Source organism: Geotrypetes seraphini, chromosome 10 (genome assembly GCF_902459505.1).
Source record: "Geotrypetes seraphini chromosome 10, aGeoSer1.1, whole genome shotgun sequence".
NCBI classification, from domain to species: domain Eukaryota; kingdom Metazoa; phylum Chordata; class Amphibia; order Gymnophiona; family Dermophiidae; genus Geotrypetes; species Geotrypetes seraphini.
Window position 1 is genome coordinate 91652196 of NC_047093.1, and position 23170 is coordinate 91675365.

Consider the following 23170-nt stretch of genomic DNA (forward strand, 5'->3'; position numbering starts at 1 on the left):
TTGCACACACACAGAAAAGGAAAAGATTAAGCCAGAGCAATGTTTAGAGAAATGGGTAAAGAGAATCAAGTGTATGGTTGGGAGCTGAAGGGCAGCAGAATTTGGCAGCCCCTTAAAAAGAGCATTATTATGCAATCACTTCCCAATTCATGTACTATAAGACATTGAACTGCCTTCTTTTCTTTCTTTTTTATTCCCCTCTGATTTCTTCTTCCCTTTACCTTCCATTTATATTTTTGTTCAAATAACACAAGTCTTTTGCTGCTGGAGAACTTCAACTTGAATACAGAACAGATGGGTAGAGATAGGCAGTGGTATATCCTTTTAATTCCTTCTCTATTAGGGTAGAGTAATATTTTAGTGAACAAGGATCCTGAGCACCAGACCTTATTATGCACAAGACATTTCATCTAAAACTAAAGAAGGAACTGGCTTGTGTGGACAGCGAAAGCCAGAAGGATTCTTGGGTGCATAGGGTGCATAAGAAAAAAAAAAGATGAAGCCTATATACTGTATAAGACTTTGGTGATATTTGATTTGGAGTCCTATGTGCCTATTTGGAGATTACTTTTTCATAGGAATATAAACAGGATGGAGTTAGTCCAGATGGTGGTTAATAAAATGGTCAGTGGTCTTTATCATAAAGCGTGTGGAGATAGATAAAAGAAAATGTATGAGATGGAGATATGATAAAGCATTTAAATACCTTGGGATAGTTATTCAAGATGACTTAATTATGTGAGGTTCCTGCACAATTAAATCACCTTGGCTGGCTCTACCAGGAAGCGCCTAAAAATATACCTAGACAACTGACCCGCACTCCACTCTCAACAACTGTTTTCTTGACCTATTTCTCACTCTCTTCTCTCTTCAGTCACTCATTTTGTACCTCTTGTAATCTTTTGTAAACCGCATAGAACTTCACGGTATTGCGGTATATAAACTGTTATTATTATTATTACCACTAATATTCTGTAACACTTAACTGGACAATGCAACTGAATATCAACTTTGACTGCTGTAGCATTATCCAATTTTTATCAGAGCAGTCTAGGGGCAGAGAAAAGGCTTACCTTGAATACCAGCAATTTACAGTCCACTAACTGGGTAAGGGCCTAGATAAAGTAAGGCAGCAAAAAGGCTGTCCTAACTTTAATTTTCTTAGTTATCCGGTTGGCATCTGGATAATTATCAGTGGCCACACATGACCTGGGTTTCTAAAGCCGATGCTCGGATTAGGCTCAGGATTGAATAGCTGGATCGAATAGCTGGATCTAAGTCAGCGCTCAGGTGTCAGCAGCTTTAAAAGGACTGACCTCTGTGGGCTGAAAACCGGAGGAGAGGCTCCATAGTATAAATGCACAGAAGTGCAATCTTTCAACTGAAAGAAAACTCTGGAATGTGGATGGAGGCATAGTATGAAGGCAAAATGGGATAGGAGCAATCTAAGGAAATTTATTTACAGAAAGGGTGGTGGATGCATGGAAGTGGCATTGCAGGGGAGGTGATAGAGATGAGGACTGTATCTAAATTCAAAAAGGCATAAGAGACAAGCACTGAAGATCTCTAAGGGAAAGGGATAGTAAAGACTAGTAGTTAGTATTGATGAGCAGATTGGATAGGCTATACTATATGGTTTTTATATATCATTTTTTTTGTGTTTCCATGTGTCTTCCACCTGATAACACTATATACGTGCTAACAATAATTTTATTATTAATAAGGATTTTATTTTTGGGACATGCATTGCCCATACATTTTACTTAACATTTTTATTCTACTTTTCAATAAGAATTCAGCTACACTGACAGTTATTAGAAAACGTGAAAAAAACCCATCTTAGGTTGTGTGCTCATCTACCTCTACAATATCGTAAATATTTAGGGTAGACAGGACCCCCAAAAAAGTGATTCCAGAAGCCTTATTTTCTTTTGGAAAACAGTCTAAAAATGTATCTAAAGTGTCAGTCACAGAGAAAAAAGAATATTCATTGTAAAGTATAAAAGGCTGTAGCACCATTAAAGGACAGAATTCCATTCAGCAATTACAAAAAAGAACAACACTGTAAAAGGGGTATGAAACAGGATTCTTACAATGTTCCCTTTTGGACCAGGTGGACCTTCTATCCCAACGAAGCCCTAAAAATAAGCAGCAGATAATTAGAAATTAGGATGTATAAGATATGGTAGAGGGAGGGAGACAGGGTGGCAAGTCAAATGCGCGCAAGACAAAAGCGCGTAGACAATTGCATGCAGACAACTGAGTGCAAGACAATTGAGCACAAGACAATTGAGCGCTCAGATGTCTTGCACTCACTTGTCTTGGTGTTCAGACATCTTGCGCTCACTTGTCTTCGTCCATTTGTCCGCGCGCATATGTCTTGCGCGCATCTGACTATGAACCGGGAGACAGAGAGGCAAAGAGTCTGAGCCAGCACAAAGAGTGACACAGAGACTAGACAGTATAGGTGTTGCATAAAGAGCAGAGTAGGGTTATAGCATTGGCAAATTAGGCATATGCCTAGGGTCCAAAGCTTTAGGAGGGGCCCTCACAGATGTGTAAATTCAATAGCACCTAAGGCAGAGTTTTGCCCTGGTAAGTCAGTTACTTGCAGAATGAGGGGGGGGGATGCCTATTCTCCCCACCTCTTTGTATTGTCTTCCAGTCAGAAGGAGGAGTCAGTGAACAGCACTTAGGCCAGGATTCACTAACCTGCCCGATCAGGCCCGATCCGGACAGGTCCGACGAAATCAGCAAACTCCAACATACAGATGAGGGCGATCGGAGGAACTCCCCCATCTACAGGCACGGATCGCGCTATAGCGATCTCCGCGCATGTGCATGTAGATAGTCTGTGCATATGTGGGACTTCCGGGCCATCAGAGTTTGGTTTTTTTTTCTTCTTCTATTTTATTACACTGAGCGCAGCCAGGGAACCTGAAAAGTGCTGGATCTCAGAGCCAGCACAGATTTTTTTAAATAGGCGGTCGAGGAACTTTTGGGAGCCCATGGTTTTAACCCGCTTATGCCCGTGGGTTAAAACCACGGGTTTGCAGTGCGGGCAAGGGTGGGAGAGTTGAGGCAGCCATGGTGTTTGGTTTCGGAGCTGCAGGAGGCATTCGGGGCAACAGGAGATTGGGGCTGACAGGGCAGAGAGCAGGGCTGCAGAAGGCACGGCAGTCGCAAAGGTCCTCAGAAGTCACTTTTTTTTTGATCGGCCAGCCTAGTTGGTTTTGCAGGGTTTTGTTTAGTGAATTGCGTCCCTGCCTACTTTGCATGCCGTTGCCCTCCATTGCATGTGCGGATCGGAGGATGGTCGGAAGACAGGGAAGTGAATCAGGCCGGGGTCACAAACCGATCGGTGAATCTAGCCCTTAGTTTTCACCTTCTGCTTACTCCTCTGCTATCTAAACCACATGGGGCTCTGTTTGTGGGAATTTTATAATGTATTACTATAGAGAGCCCAAAATGCTTGCTTACCTAGGTATCGCCAAAAGATTAATTCTGCTCTGATAATGACTTGCGGCACTTGCAGTGATGGATGGTTGGGGAGAGGTTTAAAATTTAGGTGGGAGTGCTGGTAGCTCTCCTCCTCTTCCCTCCCCTCCTCATACCTCTTTGGCTCTTGGCCGGTGTGAGCAGCATCTCCAACCATGACGGGCTCAGCTCTCCCTCTGAAGTCACTTCCTGGGGAACCAGCATGTTAGGTGGAGGAGTGGCCTAGGGGTTACAGCAGCTGCCTCAGCACCCTGAGATTGTGAGTTCAATTCACACTGCAGCTCCTTCTGACCCTGGGCAAACCACTTAACACACCATTGCCCCATGTAAACTGCTTTGACTGTGTAAACCACACCGAAAATGCAGTATATCAAGTCCCATCCCCTTCATCCTTCAAACAAGAGCTTGTTCAAATAACCAGGATGTTACCAAGTTGGGTACTTGCATTTTAGAAAAGGAGGATCCATAAACAGGTGTGAGAACTTTTTAATCATACCTGTGGTTAGTTTCTGAGAATTATCCCTGCATCTTCCCTATAGGCCCTGTGAATTGTAAGGTTTTCACTGTCTCCACCACCTGTCAACCCCCTTCTCCAGTTCCCTTCCTGAGCTGTAACATATGCAGGCAGTCCAAGACCTAGCTGACCTGTGCAATTTAAACCTGTGCAATTTTAACTTGTGCAATTTTAACACTGCACTTCCTTCACCGACCTGATAAAGGGAGATGGATTCTTAAAAGTTAGCCATTGATACAGGTATTCTGTATTAAGCTTCTTACTGGTTCATATTATCATATGCAATTCATTTGTAAAGAAGGCGTTTAAAATACAAGATTTACCTGCAGTCCTCTAGGTCCTACAGGACCATGTCTTCCCTCTAAACCCTGTGGCCCCTGCAGGAAACATGGCAAACAATAGTGATTATATTCAGGCAGGTGTAGATGTGGTGCTTACAGAAGAATGTGTGATTCAGGTTAAAGAGTTTGTTATGACCACATTCCACTCACCAGAGTGAGGTTACATTATAAAATAACCAGCTGGAAACAGTACCTGGGGGCCTCTAGGGCCTGGCATACCCGAAGGGCCCATTTCTCCCTAAATAAATAAAAACAGAAGACAATGTTTAGAGAACACAAACACAGATAGGAACCTGTACAGTGTTTCCCAGCTTGTGCCTTGAGTAATTATTCCTCCCTCTAATCTCCTGAGCAATGGCAGACAAGTGATGATCCTTGCTCCTACATATGAGAGTAATTTTATAGAAGGCTGCCTAGGTTGAGAGGGCAAGAATATGCCTGTTATGCTTATTTTATAAAATACAGCAAAAGATCTATTTTGCAAATTTTTGAAGGAAGTATTTAAGTACCCTGAGAATGGTCTTCTTCCACTTCATAAAATATATTTCTTGCCAACTTCAAAAAAGCAGACCCCTCCTTCATTGGCTTTGTCAGAATCCTCAAGTCCTTTGAATATAGCTAATATTTTGGAAACCTTGGAGGAGGAGGTCGTATGCCGTTCGACTCTTCTGGTGAAGTTTGTTTTTCAGCAGGACAAGGAGGCACTTCTAAAGCTATTTTTTAGGCTTAAAGAAGTGATCTTCTTAGAAAGTAAGATTAGTATGTTCCCAGGCATCTCGAAAACAACTCAGACCAGGAGAAAGAGGTTCCTTGAATTAAGGCAACATGTGCTTGCTCTGGGAACAAAATTCCAATTAAGATATCCATGCAAGTGTATGATCCAATTGGATCAAAATTCCTATACTGTATATTTTTTTAACCCTCCCAGTTGCAATTTTTTCTCAAAGGAAAGGGAGTATTTTTGCCTAGTGCCTCAGTTTGAGGTAAGTCCAATGGACCCCCAGTTAAATTTAGAAGATGTAACACTACGAATTTGATTTGTAAATGAAAATTTCTTTTTTATTATTCTCTCTAAATGTGAATTGTCTCCCCCACCCTTATATGTGGACTGTATAAGACTGAGCAATTTCTAGTTTTGAGCTCCGTAGACTTAATTCTATATCTCCTTTGTTGTTAAAATGTGGCAAAGTCTTTATTTTTATTCATAACATAAGCACATATGCACATAAGCATGGCCTCTGCTGAGTCAGACCGTAGGTCCATCATGCCCAGCAGTCCGCTTCCGTGGCAGCCCCCCAAGTCAATGACCTGTAAGTGATCTTTTACTTAACATTGTCCTGTATAGTATCCCTCTAATTGTACCCTTCAATCCCCTTTTCCTTCAGGAACTTGTCCAATTGAAACCCAATAACGTATTCTGCTCTACCACTTCCTCTGGAAGCACATTCCAGATGTCTACCACCCTTTGAGTGAAGAAGAACTTCCTAGCATTTGTTCTGAATCTGTCTCCCTTCAATTTTTTTGAGTGCCCTCTTGTTTTTGTTGCCCCGCCAGTCTGAAGAATCTGTCCCTCTCTACTTTCTCTATACCCTTCATGATCTTGTAAGTTTCTATCATGTCCCCTCTAAGAATAAATTGATTAAAAAACAAACAAACAAACATAAATCCTACAGAAATCAATTAAAAGCCATGGAGATTTAAATCAGCTCAAGAACAGATATAAATGCACATTTGTACAATCCCCCAAATTTTATATATGGTGCCTTGAGTTGTGTGCAAATTTGGGTGTGTACCCAATTTGCACATGCAACTTAACTGAATAAAGAGCCAATTAGTGCTGATAATTGGCTTAACAAGCAATTATTAGTATAACTGGGTTTAATTTAAACTAAACTAAACCCTAAGAGGGGCATAATAAAAAAAAAAAACATCTAACTTCCCTTTTGGCCTAAGGCCTTAAATGTTGAAAGTAGAAGCAGGGAAAATATCCATTATCAAAAAATTCATCCAAAAGGAGGGCCTGGGATCCCTCCTGTCCGTATCTTAGAGGGGGTAGGGGGTAGGGGGTTTGCCTGGGCAGGAAGGGTTGGGCTCCTTCCTGCCCCATCGTAGTCGAGGGGTGGGGGTGCCGCCGGGCAGGAGGGTTTGGGCTCCCTCCTGCCTGATCGTAGTCGAGGGGTAGGGGTGCCGCCGGGCAGGAGGGCTTGGGCTCCCTCCTGCCTGGATCGAGTCACAGGGGAGGGCTCATCTCTCCTGCCATGATGGTGATTGCCCACCCCCTTACAAACCGTGGTACTTTGGGGTGAGGATCGCCAGCAGGGGAGATATCCTGCCGCGATGCTCATCCCAAAGTGCCGCAGTTTGGAGGGGGGTGGGCAATCACCATCGCGGCAGGAGAGATGAGCCATCTCTCCTGCAGCGATAGTTGCAGTAGGCAGGTTGCTGGGGCCGCTGAGCTGCAGCGATTAGCTCAACTGCCCCTTTTTCAGCACTTATACCTGTTTTGACTTGGTCTAAGTCAAAACGTATAAGTGCCGACTAGACAACCTGATTAAACTTTTGGTTATACTTGCTGTATGCCTATGTCTAGGTCAGCCCACCTCCCGCCCTTTCCCCTCCTCTAAAAACACCTCTTTTCGCTCTATGAGTTTAGAGGCAGGGGACAGGCCTAAGCTGGTTTAAGATACATCTAAAACCAGCTTTGATTATGGGTACTTGGGCGATCAGGCTTCTTTATCATCCAAGTACCCTTTTAGGCCACTTTTTAGACTTTTTTTATTTATTTTTTATTTTTTAATTATGAGCCCCTAAGCTTATATACAGCATCTTCTCTATAAGGATAGAGCTTGACACAGTTTACAAGAGATTAAGAAGGGAAAATATAATAAGAATTAGTGGTTATAGAGAGAGCAGCGGAATTTACATTTTTGAAAATAGCCACGTTTTTGAAATAATTTATGCATTTAAATTAGGCACAGGTACCGCCCCTAATTATTATGCATGGTGCCAAAAAGTGGGCCTAGAAATGGGAGGGTCATGGGTGGATTATGAGAGTTCCTCACATCTGTGCACATAGTTATAGAATAAGGAGCATCCATGCCTAACTACTACAACTATTTATCACTTTTATAGCGCTGAAGGGTGTATGCAGTGTCTAACTTTAACCATGGAGATTTTCAACACATTTTTGTTGGTGTAAATGGCCATGCCTTAGGCGCCGTTCTCAGTTGAAAGGCAGCATTTATAGAATAGCTCTTAGGAGTGAAAAATACGGTATCACCAGACGACAACGGTAGATCCAAATGGGCAAACAGAATGCTGGGAATGATTAAGAAGGGGATCATGAACAGATCGGAGAAGGTTATCATGCCGCTGTAACGGGCCATGGTATGCCCTCACCTGGAATACTGTGTCCAGTACTGGTCGCTGTACATGAAGAAGGACATGGTACTACACGAAAGGATCCAGAGAAGAGTGACTAAAATGGTTAAGAGGCTGAAAGAGTTGCCGTACAGTGAGAGATTAAAGAAACTGGGCCTCTTCTTCCTTGAAAAGAGGTAGAGAAACGATAGGACATTCTCTAAAGTTACAAGGTGATAGATTCTGCACAAAGGTAAGGAAGTTCTTCTTCACCCAAACAGTGGTGGAAAACTGGAACGCTCTTCTGGAGGCTGTTATAGGGGAAAACACTCTCCAGGGATTCCAGATAAAGTTAGACATGTTCCTGCTGAACCAGAATGTACACAGTTAAGGCTGTCCAGCAGCACCTCTTCCTTGCTTCCCCTGTCCAGAAGTAGGCCTCCCTTCCTGTTACCTCCCCCCTTGTCCAGCAGCACCTCTTCCCTGCTCTCCCTGTCCAGCATCCGGCTTCTTGGTCGTTCGCGTCTGCCCTCCTCTTCAAAGCAGCCTGCTGAGGTTTGCGGCCGGCTGTAGTGAACCTCGCAGGCCCCTCTGCATGTGGGTAACACAATCCCTCCGACGCAATCCCATGCATCAGAGGGAACATGCTACCGAGGTGCAGAGCGGCCTGCGAGGTTCACTACAGCCAGTCGTGAACTTCAGCAGGCTGCTTTGAAGAGGAGCAGCAGTGGCGGCAGCGGTTGGTGAGTGAGAGCGTGAGGGGGGAGTCGCCGGCCTGTTTCCTGACTCTGTGTTCCAAAATGGAATTTGGCACAGACCCAGAGACGACGGTGGCAGGAATCATGTCATCCTAAGTGCGCATGCACGCTTAGGGTTTTATTATAGAGGATTATTATGTAAAACGTTTAGGTTTTAGACGGTATAGAAATTTTTTAAATAAATAAATAAGAACCTGACTTTCAAAATTTCCCATCATGATTAACAAATCAATTTTTTGTATTTATTGATTATGAACAACATTCTAATAACCACTCTTTACTGTAAACCCACTGACTAAAATGGCTTTTTACATTACACTAGCTATCACAACTCTTCTCTGAAAAATAACTTACTATATAGTCAATTCCTCAGAAGAAGATTGTATACTACTTGTAATTACGAGGGGGTGCTGAAAAGTTCCCAGCCCAAGAATTATGTGGACATGGTTCAATCAATAATCTGAAATAATATCAAAACATAGAGTTTTGTTTCTGCATATTGACACATAACGAAAAAAGGTACTTTTTTTCAGTTACAGTTGCAAAATAACATCCTCATTGACAGAAGGTTTTGTGCACTGACTCCAAAGCCCTGTTCCAAATTACTTGAATTACTTATTCAGAAAAAGTACTCACAGAAAGAGCATTTTAAAATTTTTGCTGGTACTTTTTTCTGAGCAGTTTTTAAAGGGACGCCCCAACCCTTATATGTCCTGTCTGTTTGTTCAAATTAGATTGTAAACTCTTCTGAGCAGGGACTGTTTATTACATGTTAAATGTACAGTGCTGCATATACTTTTCAGCGCTATAGAAATAATAACTAATAGTAATAGTAGTAGTAGTAGGAAAGCTTTCCTTTAACTGCCTCTTAAATGAATGTGCCCTATACGGCATAGAAATTTCACCTGAGAACCGTTGATTCCTTGAGCGCCAACGAGTCCTGGAAATCCAGGATCACCCTGTGAAACAAGAAGAAAGAACAGCTGATTTAACATTTAGCTTCTATCATAAATCTAATGCATAGAAAAATTGTTTTTTTTTTAAATTAATTATTTAATTCACTTTTAATATTAACTCCATCTCCTGGCATTACAAGCAAGAAAAAAAAACAAACTACTGAGCAAAATCACAGAATGATTTCTAGTAGAAGGGTTGGAGAGGGTCTAAAATATAATACTGGGCTCTCACTTAAAAATGTTTCTGAATCCTTTCTTCCTTGTGTAGATCTAACATCTTATTACAGTTTTGAAAATTTTTTGGAAACTTCTGGACACCCCACCCAAATTTCTAACCATGACAAGTTTTGTCATACAATGTTTTACTTTATTTTGTCATACTATCACCATTTCTCTCACACTTTGCTATACTATATGTTGATCATCCATACTATAATTGCCACATTATGAGGCCCATAATCAAAAAACATAGATGTCCTAATCGTCAGGATGTCCAAGTACCAATAATCTAAACCATCTTTATGTATATCTGTACTTGGTGTCAAGGCACTGGGACCTCAATGCCGAGGGATGCATATGGGAGACACCATCTGAAGAGATGGTGAACAGTCATCATTGAATCATTGCTTAGATTACATGATAGCTGGAGAAGATGTTGAGGCATGTCTGGTAGGGAAGACATGTTTGTGCTTCTTAACTCTCTTACAAGACTCTCCCAATGCTGGCAGCACCAGTAATGTGCAGGAGTAAATGGTGTAGTAGATCGAGCATCGAGATCAGAATCTCCAGGCATGGTTGATGCTTCTGAAGTGGTACAAAAAGCTTTTCAAATGGAAGTTTCTGGGTCTTAGGTGACCTCTTCTGCATGAAAGATCAGGTGCAGGAAAAGTCTCGATGGTGAGGACTAAGACTGGACACACTAGTTGTGTGGGTCAGTGTCTGAAATGATCCTATTACATCAAGTACATTGTTTGAAGTTGCTATTGCACTTTGGACATCAAGAGGAAACTGCTGACATGAAGTCAAAGGGCTCAATGGCCTGGGGAGCTCGAGTAAAACCTTATCCCGAAAATGGTTTGAGGTTCCTGGAATGAATAAAGGATTTGGGAGGCCTGAAGACCCAAAAATAAAAAAAAAAGTTGAAAAAACTTCAACTAGATGGGTAGAAAAGAAAGAAAAGAACTAATAATGATGAAAACTGAAGAAAAGAAAAATGAAGAGAAAGCACCAAAAGGCTTGACACATTAGGTAGAGCTCTGAAAAACACAGCTTCTCAGTTCCGTGGAAAACTGAGAACTGTAGGTCTCATGAACCAATGTCAGGCGGGAAGGCACCAGCAAACGGGTGTTGCTAAAATTTAAATTGACAGTACACTTCTTGACTGTCCATACTGGATTCCATGGATGACATCACACATATGTGAGAATAAATAACTGCTTGTACTCGGAGAACACCCTTTACCCTGGATCTTCATTCCAGAATCCTGGGGGTTGAAATTGATAACTTACTAACTACGCATGGGCATGTATAAACTATTATTAAGATTTATTTTGTTACAATGAAGAAATTGAGAACTATTACAGAATTATTTGCACCATAACCATTTAGGATTTCGGTATAATCATTAATATTATCTAAAAGAAGGTGTGGGGAAATTGTGGCTCACTGGTAGAGTTTCTGCCTCTACACCTAGAGGATGCGAGATCAAATCCCAGTGCTGCGCCTTGTGATCCTGGGCAAGTCACCTAATCCTCCAGTGCCCACCACTTTGAATGTAGCTTTGAAATGCCAAAGTCACAAAAAGGCAGTATTCAATTCCCCCGTTCCCTTTCCCTAAACATGATTATTGTAATCTAGTTTTTATAATTTGTTAAAATTCTTTGATTTTTCAATTACAGCTGGTACAAAACTCAGCCATTAGACTAATTTTTAACCTGGCTAATAACAAACATCACTATTCCAGACTACATTGGCTTCCTGTGGTTGCTCAAGTACAATTTAAAATTTGTGTAACTATTTTTAAGATCTTGTACAGAGAAGTCCCCATGTATTTATTAGATTTAATGGTTCCATTGCAAAGAATGTCTTTGAGATATAATGTTCATAATCTCCATTTATTGCAGTTGCCCAATGTTTACAAATCTTAAATCTATCAAACAACTTTCCTCTTCAATTTAATGCCATGTGGCTGAGCTATGGAATCAACTCCCTTTGTTTTTGAGATCATGTGATCATTATCTGCTATTCAGGAAATACAGTCAAACCTTGGATAGCGAGTAACATGGTGTGTGAGTGTTTTTCAAGACGAGCAAATCATTTTATTAAATTTTAACTTGATAAACGACTGTCGTCTTGCAGTAGGAGTACGTATATGCGCGTCATGTCAAGTACGCACAATATATGGGCTGAACGTAATACTAGCACCCACAGTTCAAGCATGCATAACATATGCGCATCCCACGCTGAGCGCGACTGAACGTAATTAAAGCATCATGTAGTGACTGTTTGAAACGAGCGAGGTCTTGCAATATAAATACATACAGTACTGTATTTTGTATTAAAGTTTTTGGGTTGTGGAAAGAATCGTCTGAGTTTACATTATTTCCTATGGGAAAATTCGCTTTGATATACGAGTGCTTTGGATTACAAGCATGCTTCCGGAATGAATTATGCTCGCAAACCAAGGTTTTACTGTACTTTAAAACTTTTTCAAAAATTTGATCTCATCTGATTCGTAACATTGATTCAAATATATTTGCTAATGTAATTCAAGATGTTCTGTTTTTGCTTTATATAAATCCGTCCTTGAACTGTGTAGGTATAGGCAGTATATAAGCATAATATTAATGACCACAACACATTATTCCAGAATTCTTCCAGACAAAATATTAATTCCCACCATTTTTCATAAACTTACCAAAAGTCCAGCTGGCCCTTGAGGACCCAGCAAGCCCTGCTCCCCCTGAAAAAAGCAGAATATTTTAAAATGGAAAGATCAAAGACATGGAGTAGCATTTTAGAAAGGACATTTACATTGGAATTTAGACATCAAAGCTGGAATGTTTGAAGTTCCACTAGTATCTTAGAGGAGAGTCTGTTCCAAAATATATGATCAAATGGATGTTCATGTGCTGGTGATGAGCAGCATGAACATCCATTTAAGGGGGGGAAAAAACAGATGGCTACAATATCAATTGAGCAACACAGGAGCATAAATGTTTCTGTGGCAGCATTTGCATGTTTGTGTTATGAAATGGCAACTTTTATGTGCTAGAACAAATAGTTATGTCAGCCATTTTGGAAATAGAGATGTGTATTCTGAAGCTATCACAGAGCTCGGTATTCCTTTCCAGTTTGGCACAGGGGGAGGAGGGGAGAGAGGCAGGGGGAGGCAGCTGAGGATACCAACCATTGAAGGATGAAACTAGTGACCTCCCCTAGTCCCACCAGTGGACATCTAAAATGTGAATGGTACTTCACTAATAAGCATCACAGTCTAGTATACAGTTAAAACAAAATGTAGGCAAAAGAGACAGGAGGGAGGGAAGACAAGAAAGAACTCCAATATACGATATGAAAGTCACAGTGAGTGTATAAAGTCTGACATCAGTTTGTGACCTTCTGGGAGGACCTGATGTTAGTCTTCACCCTGATCCAGAGGATCATGGCTACCACAATGCAGGGAATGCTGGATAAGATAAATGCTATGACCATAAAGCATCTTGAAGTACCTCAGCTGCCCCATCAAAGCCATCATGCAGTGAAAGGTAATTATGCCACATAACCACTGTTCTTTTGCAGTCATTGGTCCTCAACTTTGGAACGCTCTTCCAAATCACAATCGAATAGAAAATCTTGAACACTTTAAAACATTACTAAAAACCTTTCTATTTACAAACGCATATGACCAATGAAACTTTAAATATGCAGGAGACAGTTAAGACTTCAATCAGAAATAGCAAGCATATAGACAGCTTTTTATTTATAATTTTAAATTTTCATTCCTTTACTATTGAAATTGTAGTTCCATCTTTTAATTATTTTTATATAGTAATTTTAAGTCAACTGCATAGATGTTTTCTGACTCCGGTATATCAAGTGAAAAATAAACTTGGACACTTAGAAACTTTTATACCATGTTGCCAGACAATATTAACATAGAAACATGATGGCAGGTAAAGGCCAAATGGCCCATCTAGTCTGCCCATCCACAGTAACCATTATCTCTTTCTCTCTCCGAGAGATCCCATGTGCCTATCCCAGGCCCTTTTGAATTCAGACACAGTCTCTGTCTCCACCACCTCTTCTGGGAGACTGTTCCATGTATCTACTACCCTTTATGTAAAAAAGTATTTCCTTAGATTACTCCGGAGCCTATCACCTCTTAACTTCATCCTATGCCCTCTCATTGCAGAGTTTCCTTTCAAATGAAAGAGACTTGACTCATGCGCATTTACATTACGTAGGTATTTAAGCGTCTCTATCATATCTTCCCTCTGCCGCCTTTCCATCAAAGTATACAGATTGAGATCTTTAAGTCTGTCCTCATACGCCTTATGATGAAGACCACATACCATTTTAGTAGTTTTCCTTTGGACTGACTCCATCCTTTTTATATCTTTTTAAAGGTGCGGTCTCCAGAATTGTACACAATATTTTAAATGAGGTCTCACCAAAGTCTTATACAGGGGCATCAATACCTCTCCCTATGCAACCTAGCATCCTTCCAGCTTTCGCCGTCACCTTTTCAACCTGTTTGGCCACCTTAAGATCATCACATACAATCACACCCAAGTCCCGCTCTTCTGTCATGCACATAAGTTCTTCAGCCCCTAAACTGTACCGTTCCCTCAGGTTTTTGGAGCCCAAATGCATGACCTTGCATTTCTTAGCATTAAATTTTAGCTGCCAAATTTCAGACCATTCTTCAAGCTTCGCCAGGTCTTTCTTCATGTTATTCACACCATCCGGCGTGTCTTCTCTTGTGCAGATTTTGGTACCATCCGCAAAGAGGCAATATTGTTTATAAAAATGTTAAAAAGAACAGGCCTAAGAACAGAATCTTGAGGCACAACACTGGTAACATTCCTTTCCTCAGAGTGATCTCCATTGATCACTACCCTCTGTTGCCTTCCACTCAACCAGTTCTTGACCCAGCCCATCACTTTGAGACCCATCCTGAGGGCATCAGTTTATTTATTAGACATCTGTGTGGAGCACTGGCAAAGGCTTTGCTAAAATCTAAATACAGCACATCTAGCGCACAACCTCTATCCAATTCTCTGGTCACCCAGTCAAAGAAATTGTATCCGATTTGTCTGACAAGACCTACCTCTAGTGAATCCATGTTGCCTCCGGTTCTGGAATCCACAGGATTACAGAAACTTGACCATTCTTGTTTTAAAACAGAACGGTTAAGTTCCAAGCGAACAGACAGCAAGTTTGGCTGAAAAACTACATAAACGAACCCAACCTGTCTTACAGTGCATTCCGCAAATCGATCAAAACCGCCCTATTCGAAAAATTCACGGACTAAAATCGTCCCCTCCCGCACTAGGACTCCCCTCCCTTTAAACGCCTTTCTTTCTTTCTCAAGATGCCCCTCATGTACTCAGATATTCGCTATCCATAGTACTCCAATTCAAATGGAAGTTCTAAAGAAATACTCAGTTACTCATTACCCATTGAACCCCAATCTGTAACTTTCCCCTCTTCACTATTGTATTATATTTAGACTCATTGTACGATACTGTATTAGACTTATGTATGGTGTTGTCTTTAGACTTATTGTATTGTATTATATTTAGACTCGTTGTATTATATTGTACTGTGTTATATACACTCATTGTATTGTATTGTATTGTTTTGTCTTGTATTGTATGTTGACTTATTGTATTGTATTGTGACCTTGTTATTCGCTGAATGTCCAGCCTTCTTACAGTGTGAACCGCCTAGAAGTCACCTGACTATGGCGGTATAGAAAAATAAAGTTATTATTATATTATTATTATTATAAAAGTGTTTCCATTAATTTGCTTACCACAAAAGTCAGACTTACCGGCCTGTAATTCCCTACTTCTTCCTTACTTCCACTTTTGTGGAGAGGGACCAAATCCACCCTTCTTCAGTCCTCCGTTACCATTCCCGACTCTAGAGACTCATTGAAAAGGTCAATCAGCGGAGCTACCAGAACTTCCCTAAGTTCCTTCAACACCCTCGGATGTACACCATTCGGCCTCATCGCTTTGTCTACGTATATTTTAGCTTGCCCCAACAGCTGAGTGGCAGGAGGCTGCTTTGGGACTTTTCCTGTTGCCCAGTTGTTCAGTCTTCCTCAAACTGACTCTGCGCATGTGCCAAAGTCGCTTTCAGATTGACTGGTCGGATGGGATTAGGGCAAACCTCAATTTAAATCATTTGCATTGAAACTTGGCCAAAAAATCAGTCAATAGTGACCCATATGGTCTTAAGGACCATGTTTTGTGCATCTAACCCTTGATGACTCACTGGGAGGAAAATGGAAATCACATTTCACAGCAGAAGGTGGACTGGTCGCTGAAGAGTGAGACAAAGCCTATTCTGATTTTTTGCAAGGATCTCAACCTGGAGACTGCTAAGTGCTTTTGATTCTTATTAAATAGCTCATCTGTCTAGTTATAGGTTTTGCTACATCATATAATTTCTCTAGACTTGATTACTGAGTTTATTTATTGAGATTGAAACTGTGCTGTTTATCTGTTTAGTGTGGTGTACTGCTCTGTCTTCTAACCTAGACCCTTCCCCCGAGAAAACCCCCCCCAATAAAAAAACAAAAGCTTTCCCTCCATTTTCTGTCTAGCTCTTGATATTAGAGGGGATACTCTACAAACTGATTCTTGGTCTTTCATACTGCTATCTAAAATTTCCTAACTTGACTCTAAACTGTGGACAAGCTCTGCAAGGTTTATTTTTCATTGCCAGTCCTCGGTAAGAAAGTAGCTTTAAGGTTTAATGTGCAAATAAAGTTTATAGTACAGAAATGGCTAGATTTATTGGGGCACAATACAGAGCACTAGAACTATTTTTCATATGACACAAAAAAAAAAAAAACACCTCACTGAAACTCGCTGAACTAAGGGGTCCTTTTATCAAGCTGTGGTAGGGGTTTAACGCATGTAATACCACGCGTTAAACCACCTGCCGTGCTAGCCGCTAATGCCTGCATTGAACAAGTGTTAGATTTTTAGCCAGCCGCGGGGGTTAGCGCATGATGAAATGTCCGATGCGCTAACCCCACTAGTGCAGCTTGATAAAAGGATCCCTAAGTGTATAGCCCTTGATGGAGACTATGGGGCTCATAAATGAAACTTAAATACACCTAAAACCCCACTCAAGTCGGCACTTAAACGATCTAAAAGATTCTGGTTGGCCCAGGTGCCTCAGGCTCCACCTGTGGGTGGAGTTTCACCTGCCTGGGCCAATCCGGCCCCATTCTGGAACCGGTTGGCCTGCCGGACGGGCGGGCTTGGCACCCGTCCGTCCGGCCAACGTTTTGAGATCAGCGTGGGGGGGGCGATCGGGGGTTCGGTGGGGGCGGTCGTTGGGGGGGGGGGGTGTCGAGGGCAGGAGGGCCTGGGATCCCTCCTGCCTGTATTGTAGTGGGGGGTGGGGGTCCGCCTGGGCAGGAGGGTTTGGGCTCCTTCCTGCCCGATCTTGTAGGGGGTGGGGGGCAAGAGGCCAGGAGGGCTTGGGCTCCCTCCTGCCACGAACGTAATCAGGGAGTCGGGGTACCGTCGGGGCAAGAGGGCTTGGGCTTCTTCTTGCCCCAAACGTAATCGGGGGGGGGGGGGGGGAGGAAGGGTTGCTGGGGCTGCTGAGCTGATCGCAGCAGCCACGATTAGCTCAGCGGCCCCTTTTCGGCACTTATACCTGTTTTGACTTGGTCTAAGTCAAAATGTATAAGTGCCAAATAGGCAACCTGTTAAATGTTTTGGTTATACCTGCTGCACGCTTAGGTCTAGGTCGGCCCACCTCCCGCCCTTTCCCCTCCTCTAAAAATGCCTCTTTTCTCTCTGTGCGTTTAGAGGCAGGGGAAAGGCCTAAGCTGGTTTTAGATACGTCTAAAACTAGCTTTGATTATGGGTACTTGGACGATCAGGCTTTTTGATCGTCCAAGTAGTCATTTAGGCCACTTTTTAGATGTTTTTTTTCTTTTGATTATGAGCCCCATAGTGTTAATATATCTTAAAGAGGGGATGAACAGCAAGTTTTGATTAGATAAGCGTAATGTACAATGGAGATGTTTAGTTCATTTCATGGTGTGTGAAAATGATTCATTTCAACTTTTATTCTGTGTATCCTTTTGTAGAACATGTTTTACACATGGAAAATCTGGGTTCATGTGTTCCTGTGAGTGGAGGTGACTCGGGTAGACCACAGAGTGAGGGAACCTCATGGGTGTGTTTGCTCCGCAGCTCCTTAGTGTCTCTACACTCTCACCTCTCCCTGCATTCCTCCCGGGCAGTCTGCTTATCAGAAAGATCTCTCTTGTCTGTGCCCTTTTTCTCTGTGGCCAACTCCAGACTCCGTCCCTTCTACTTTGCTGCACCGTGTGTCTGGAACAAATTGCCTGACTCAATGCGTTGAGCTCCGTCTCTGCCAGTATTCAGATCCAGACTCAAAGCCCACTTTGACGATGCTTTCAATTCCAAACTCCAACCCACCTTCTAGCACCAATGTCTGTCTGGTCATTCCCTCTGTAATGCCTGTACCTTCTAAGCACCACTATCTGTCTTATCATTCTCTCTGCAATTCCCCCACCTGAGCACTGTATATTGATGCACCTTCTTGTCCAGTTTGTCCATCTTGACTAGATTGTAAGCTCTTTTGAGAAAGGACTGTCTCGTCTATGTTTTGATGTACAGTGATGCGTATGTCTAGTAGCACTGTAGAAATGATTAGTAGTAGTATCTAGTCATCATATTTACAAACAAAATTCCTCTAGAGTATAAGCAACCACCGTATTAAAAAAAATCATAAATATATTATTCTCATCCTTAAGGTAGATTTGTTAGTTTTTTCATTCATTAAAAAAAAATTATCAACCACCTATTCCTAGGCGGCATTACAAAAGTAACATACACAGAATGAAACAAACATACGTACACCTGGAATGCGCTTCCAGAGGACGTTATAGGGCAGAGTACGGTACTGGGGTTTAAGAAAGGATTGGACAATTTCCTGCTGGAAAAGGGGATAGAGGGGTATAGATAGAGGATTACTGCACAGGTCCTGGACCTGTTGGGCCGCCGCGTGAGCGGAATGCTGGGCATGATGGACCTCAGGTCTGACTCAGCGGAGGCATTTCTTATGTTCTTATGTTCATATGCCAAATTTAATTTTGGTGGGATTATCATTTCATGTTATTTGGGTTTTCTATTAAGTGTTAAACTATTTCCCATAGGGCACCATCTCCACAGAAGACATGGTACCATCAGACAGTGCAAGGACACAATGTAGGAAAATGTGCATGTAATGTACAAATCAAATGTAAAATACCAAAGACAAACAAAATAAATAAAACCACTTACAAGTGGCCCAGGGAGGCCTTGGAAACCTTGGGCTCCTCTTACACCCATCGATCCCTAAAAGACAACCAACAAAGTGCAAAATAGAGAATTTTACTGATAAAACTTTTGAATAGTATTCTTCACAATCTTTAAAAGTCTTTTTCCTGGAAAAGTATTGATTTGCCCATACAAAAGGGCCATCTGAAAATTGCTCACCCTCAGGGCAAACAAAGCACATTGCTCCCCTCTTCCATTGCAATATAAAAACATAGTAAAACTTCCACATATGAGACCCTATGATTGCAGAGGAAAACTAGCAGAGGAGGATGCAGCTCATAAGAAATGTTGTTGGCTAATTCCCCTCACTTTCTGGAGGACAATGCAATGGAACTGGTGGGAACAGATCCCCTAGGAATAGTGGCCGCTATTCTGTCCCAGAACCACTTTTCTTTCTGTCTTACTGTAGCAATACTCTACCTTAGAAGCCACTGAATGAAGACATCTGAGAAGGTCCCTCCTAAATGTGTGAGCCCTAGGTATGTGCCTAGTTTGTCCATGCTTTAATCTTGCCCTGCCCACCCTTAACCTAGCTAAAAGTATGTGCTGGTTTCACAACACGTGTGATTTTAGTTGTACTGTATTAGGAGGTGACACACCCGGGGTAAGTTCACATAAAGAGGGAGGAAAATATGCAGAGATCACATTTTCAAATAAAAACATGCTATTTACTATTTAAAAAAATATCCATGACATATTTCAAAGTGTACAGACGTATTTACGATCACTCTGAACTTTGGCCTAATACAGACAACTTTGAAAACTGCACCCCAGACAAGCAGTTTGAAAACTGAAATCTGGGGTGAAATTTTTGAAACCATCTACATTAAGGGGGACAGTTCACAGGTACGTTAAACCTGTGAACTTTGTGCCAATTTTCAAAGTGAAAAGCTGTATGTACTTAGACGTGTGCACTTGTATTTAGAGGAGACATGACTTTGAATGAACATAACACACATTGATTTGACATCAATATACAATCATAAGATTTCAGAACACTTGCAAAACATGTCTGTGGTTATACCTCCCCCTCCTTCCACCAGTCTAGCTAGAAACTCACATGCTGTGAAATCATGCACATAGCTGGACTGAAGACAACTTTCAGAAACACTATTCGCCAAGAAGAATGACTTTGAAAATTGCATGTGAAAAGCCACCATTATTCACGTTCCTTGTTCTGGTTTTTTTCACTTTTGCATGCTACTGCTTTTTACCCAAGATAACAAGGATGAAGCAAAGTCATTCTGTGAAGTTTGCCATGTAAATGCTGAGAGAGGAATGTTTCATCTCTGGAGTTTACCTCTACATCCAAAATCATTGGATACAAAGGAAGTAATTCTATAAGGAACTACAGTGGTACCTTGGATTATGAGCATAATCCGTTCCAGGAGCATGCTCGTAATCCAAAATGCTCGTTTACCAAAACAAAGTTCCCCATTGGGGATAATGGAAACTCAAATGATTCGTTCTAGAACCCGGGGTCTATACCTGTCGGGTGCCGGGTGCTGCAGTGACGTCTCCTCCGTCGGTCATCTGAAGAAGAACCCCACAGTGCCGCTTCGGGGGGGGGGGGGGGATGCCAGCCGCCGGAGAACCCCACAGTGTCGCTTCGGGGGGGGGGGATGCCAGCCGCCGGAGAACCTTGCAGTGCCTTCAGAGGGATGCCTCCTCCATCCGCCAGCCAGCCCTCCACGTCGGATGCCTCTTGCATGCTGGAGAGCCCCCACCTAAGCCCATGCAGCCGAGCGCCGCCCCACCCGCACGCCGCGTACGACCGCACAATGCTGATGATTGACGCTGTGCACGTCACATGCAACGCGCAGACGGGACAGCACCCGGCCGCGCAGGCCCATACAGAGGTCCTCCAACCTGCGGAAGGCACCTGATGTAGAAAGCTGGCCGGAAGCCGGAAGAGGAATCCCCCGAAGCGGCACTTCCTGGACTGTAAGTGCTTGTTGATCGGGGCAATGCTCGGTTTGCGAGTCAAAAGTTTGCTGAGTGTTTTGCTCATCTTGCAAAACACTCACAAACCGGGTTATTCGCAAACCAAGGTACCACTGTATCTAGTTTTAGGTGGCATATGGATGAGTATATGGCATTATTCTGCTCATTTATGTGCTTAAGTGGCCATATACTGAACATATAAATGACCCCTTGGAGATTACTGACTGGTGGAAAAGTATGTACCGACTCTCCTACATTTTCGGTGAAGTACAATCTCTTACTCTAGCTCTATGGCTGCTATAAATGCTGCACCTAGATGTTACACAAACAAAAAAGGAAGAACCAACAAAATCTGCAGTAAAGGGTTGAAGACATAACAAAGCAAGGAGAACTGTAGTAATATGTACAATGATACAGGCAAAGTTTATTAAAATAACTGCGGTTAAAAACACCTTAAAATTAAACCACGGGACCCAACACGGTCTGTGTTTCGGTACACGCCTTCTTCAGGGGTCCTAGGTTGGAAAGGAGTCAAATTGAACTGCAAAAAGTATCCTGAAGCCTGTGTGAAGACGAACGTCGAAGAGCAGCTTGTACGTGGGCTGATAGATTAAAAAAAAAAAAAAATTATCAGCCCACGTACAAGCTGCTCTTCGACGTTCGTCTTCACACAGGCTTCAGGATGCTTTTTGCAGTTCAATTTGACTCCTTTCCAACCTAGGACCCCTGAAGAAGGCGTGTACTGAAACAAAGACCGTGTTGGGTCCCTTGGTTTAATTTTAAGGTGTTGTTTTTAACCGCAGTTATTTTAATAAACTTTGCCTGTATCATTGTACATGTTACTGCAGTTCTCCTTGCTTTGTTTTGGCACCTAGGTGTTAGCCAGAACACATGTAAATTATAGAATACTTTGATTTTTACACATTTTTGTTCTCTGCCCAAACTCCACTATGCACACATCCACCAGAAAAGTATGCTCCACCTAAACATGGTATGCACAGTCCAGTAGTTGGTATTCTATAAGAGGTGTAAGTTCAGTAACAAATGGTGTAAGTTCAATAACAAAATAAGGAGGAAAAAGTGTCTCATATGCGGCCCGACACTGGACAATATTAAAGTAGAGAAAAAGCCTCAAAAACAGTTGTTGGCAGCACTTTACCAGCAGTAAAACTCCACAATGAATATCACTAATAACATCCAAGTGAAAAACGGAAGCCGCAGATGTGCACAAACAAATAACTTATCTGGTGTTGCCTGAAAAGTAGATAATCTCAAATCTTTTCAATTTCCATCTCTAGCTCTCTCGATAATCAGACTTTAATGGTAATCTAATATTGTCCACTGTTGGGCCGCCTATGAGACACTTTTACCATATTATTTTATAAGAGGTCACATACTCATCACTACTGCCATGTATGTGTGTTGCTCCTGGCAGCTCCTTAAAGAATTATTACCCTTATCTTAACTGACATCCACCTTACAGCAAAAATGTCCTACCCTGGTCCTTTAAGGGCTAAAATCTTGTCTTGCTTGCTAGAAAGCCAAATTGTGCAGATTAACCTGGCTTTCAGATGAAAAATCATGAAAATCTACAGAAACAGAAATCATGTCTTACCTTATAATTTTCTTTACCTGTTCAGAACTTGTGAGTTATGTTTGTCGACCAGTGGATGGAGATAGAGAAACAAAGAAGTTCTGTGCAATTTATACCTTTAAAAGCACCATGCAGTCATAGAATGTTCAACATTTTGCGAGACTAAGCAATGGAGATCTTATATACACTCAGGGTCAAAAGATACATTCATCCATGAACTATATCAGCAAGGCACTAGGCGCTCTGAGAGGATGAGAGTTATGAGTCCAGGCATGAAGTGGCAAATGCCCCAGTTAACCTGCTGAGGTGCAAATTAAGCTGCATTGTATGATATCTGAAATTTCAGCCTCAGGCTGCAACACAGTTGAGGCTTTGAGGCCACCAACCAGCTGGTATCGTAAAGCATTCAACCGGCTGATACCTTGAGGCTGCCAAATAGCTGGTGCCTTCAGGCAGCAAAACAAGAGAAACCTCCAGTGAGGAATACAGGCTGTAATTGATACACATAGGCTGCAACTCAGCTGACGCTTTTTTGACTGCTATACAGTTGATACTGCCAAATTGCAGTATAGGTCTGCAGTCTGAAGAAGCAATGCAGCA

The 23170-nt window shown here is 42.0% G+C and overlaps 1 protein-coding gene and 1 long non-coding RNA gene across 4 annotated transcripts in view; one reads left to right on the forward strand and one right to left on the reverse strand.

Moving 5' to 3' along the window:
* LOC117367932 (collagen alpha-1(I) chain-like) overlaps nucleotides 1-23170 on the reverse strand; it is a 539431-nt gene that overhangs the window by 221272 nt on the left and 294989 nt on the right. For both annotated transcript variants that reach the window (XM_033961051.1, XM_033961050.1), the window contains exons 16-21: nucleotides 18997-19050; nucleotides 12345-12389; nucleotides 9377-9430; nucleotides 4547-4591; nucleotides 4336-4389; nucleotides 2094-2138 (exon numbers count right to left, since the gene is read on the reverse strand). In XM_033961051.1, coding sequence (XP_033816942.1) covers nucleotides 2094-2138; nucleotides 4336-4389; nucleotides 4547-4591; nucleotides 9377-9430; nucleotides 12345-12389; nucleotides 18997-19050 — 297 coding nt within the window. The remainder of the gene's footprint in view (nucleotides 1-2093; nucleotides 2139-4335; nucleotides 4390-4546; nucleotides 4592-9376; nucleotides 9431-12344; nucleotides 12390-18996; nucleotides 19051-23170) is intronic.
* Nucleotides 1-23170, forward strand: part of LOC117367933 — a 109939-nt gene that overhangs the window by 70805 nt on the left and 15964 nt on the right. The gene's annotated exons all lie outside the window — the stretch shown is intronic.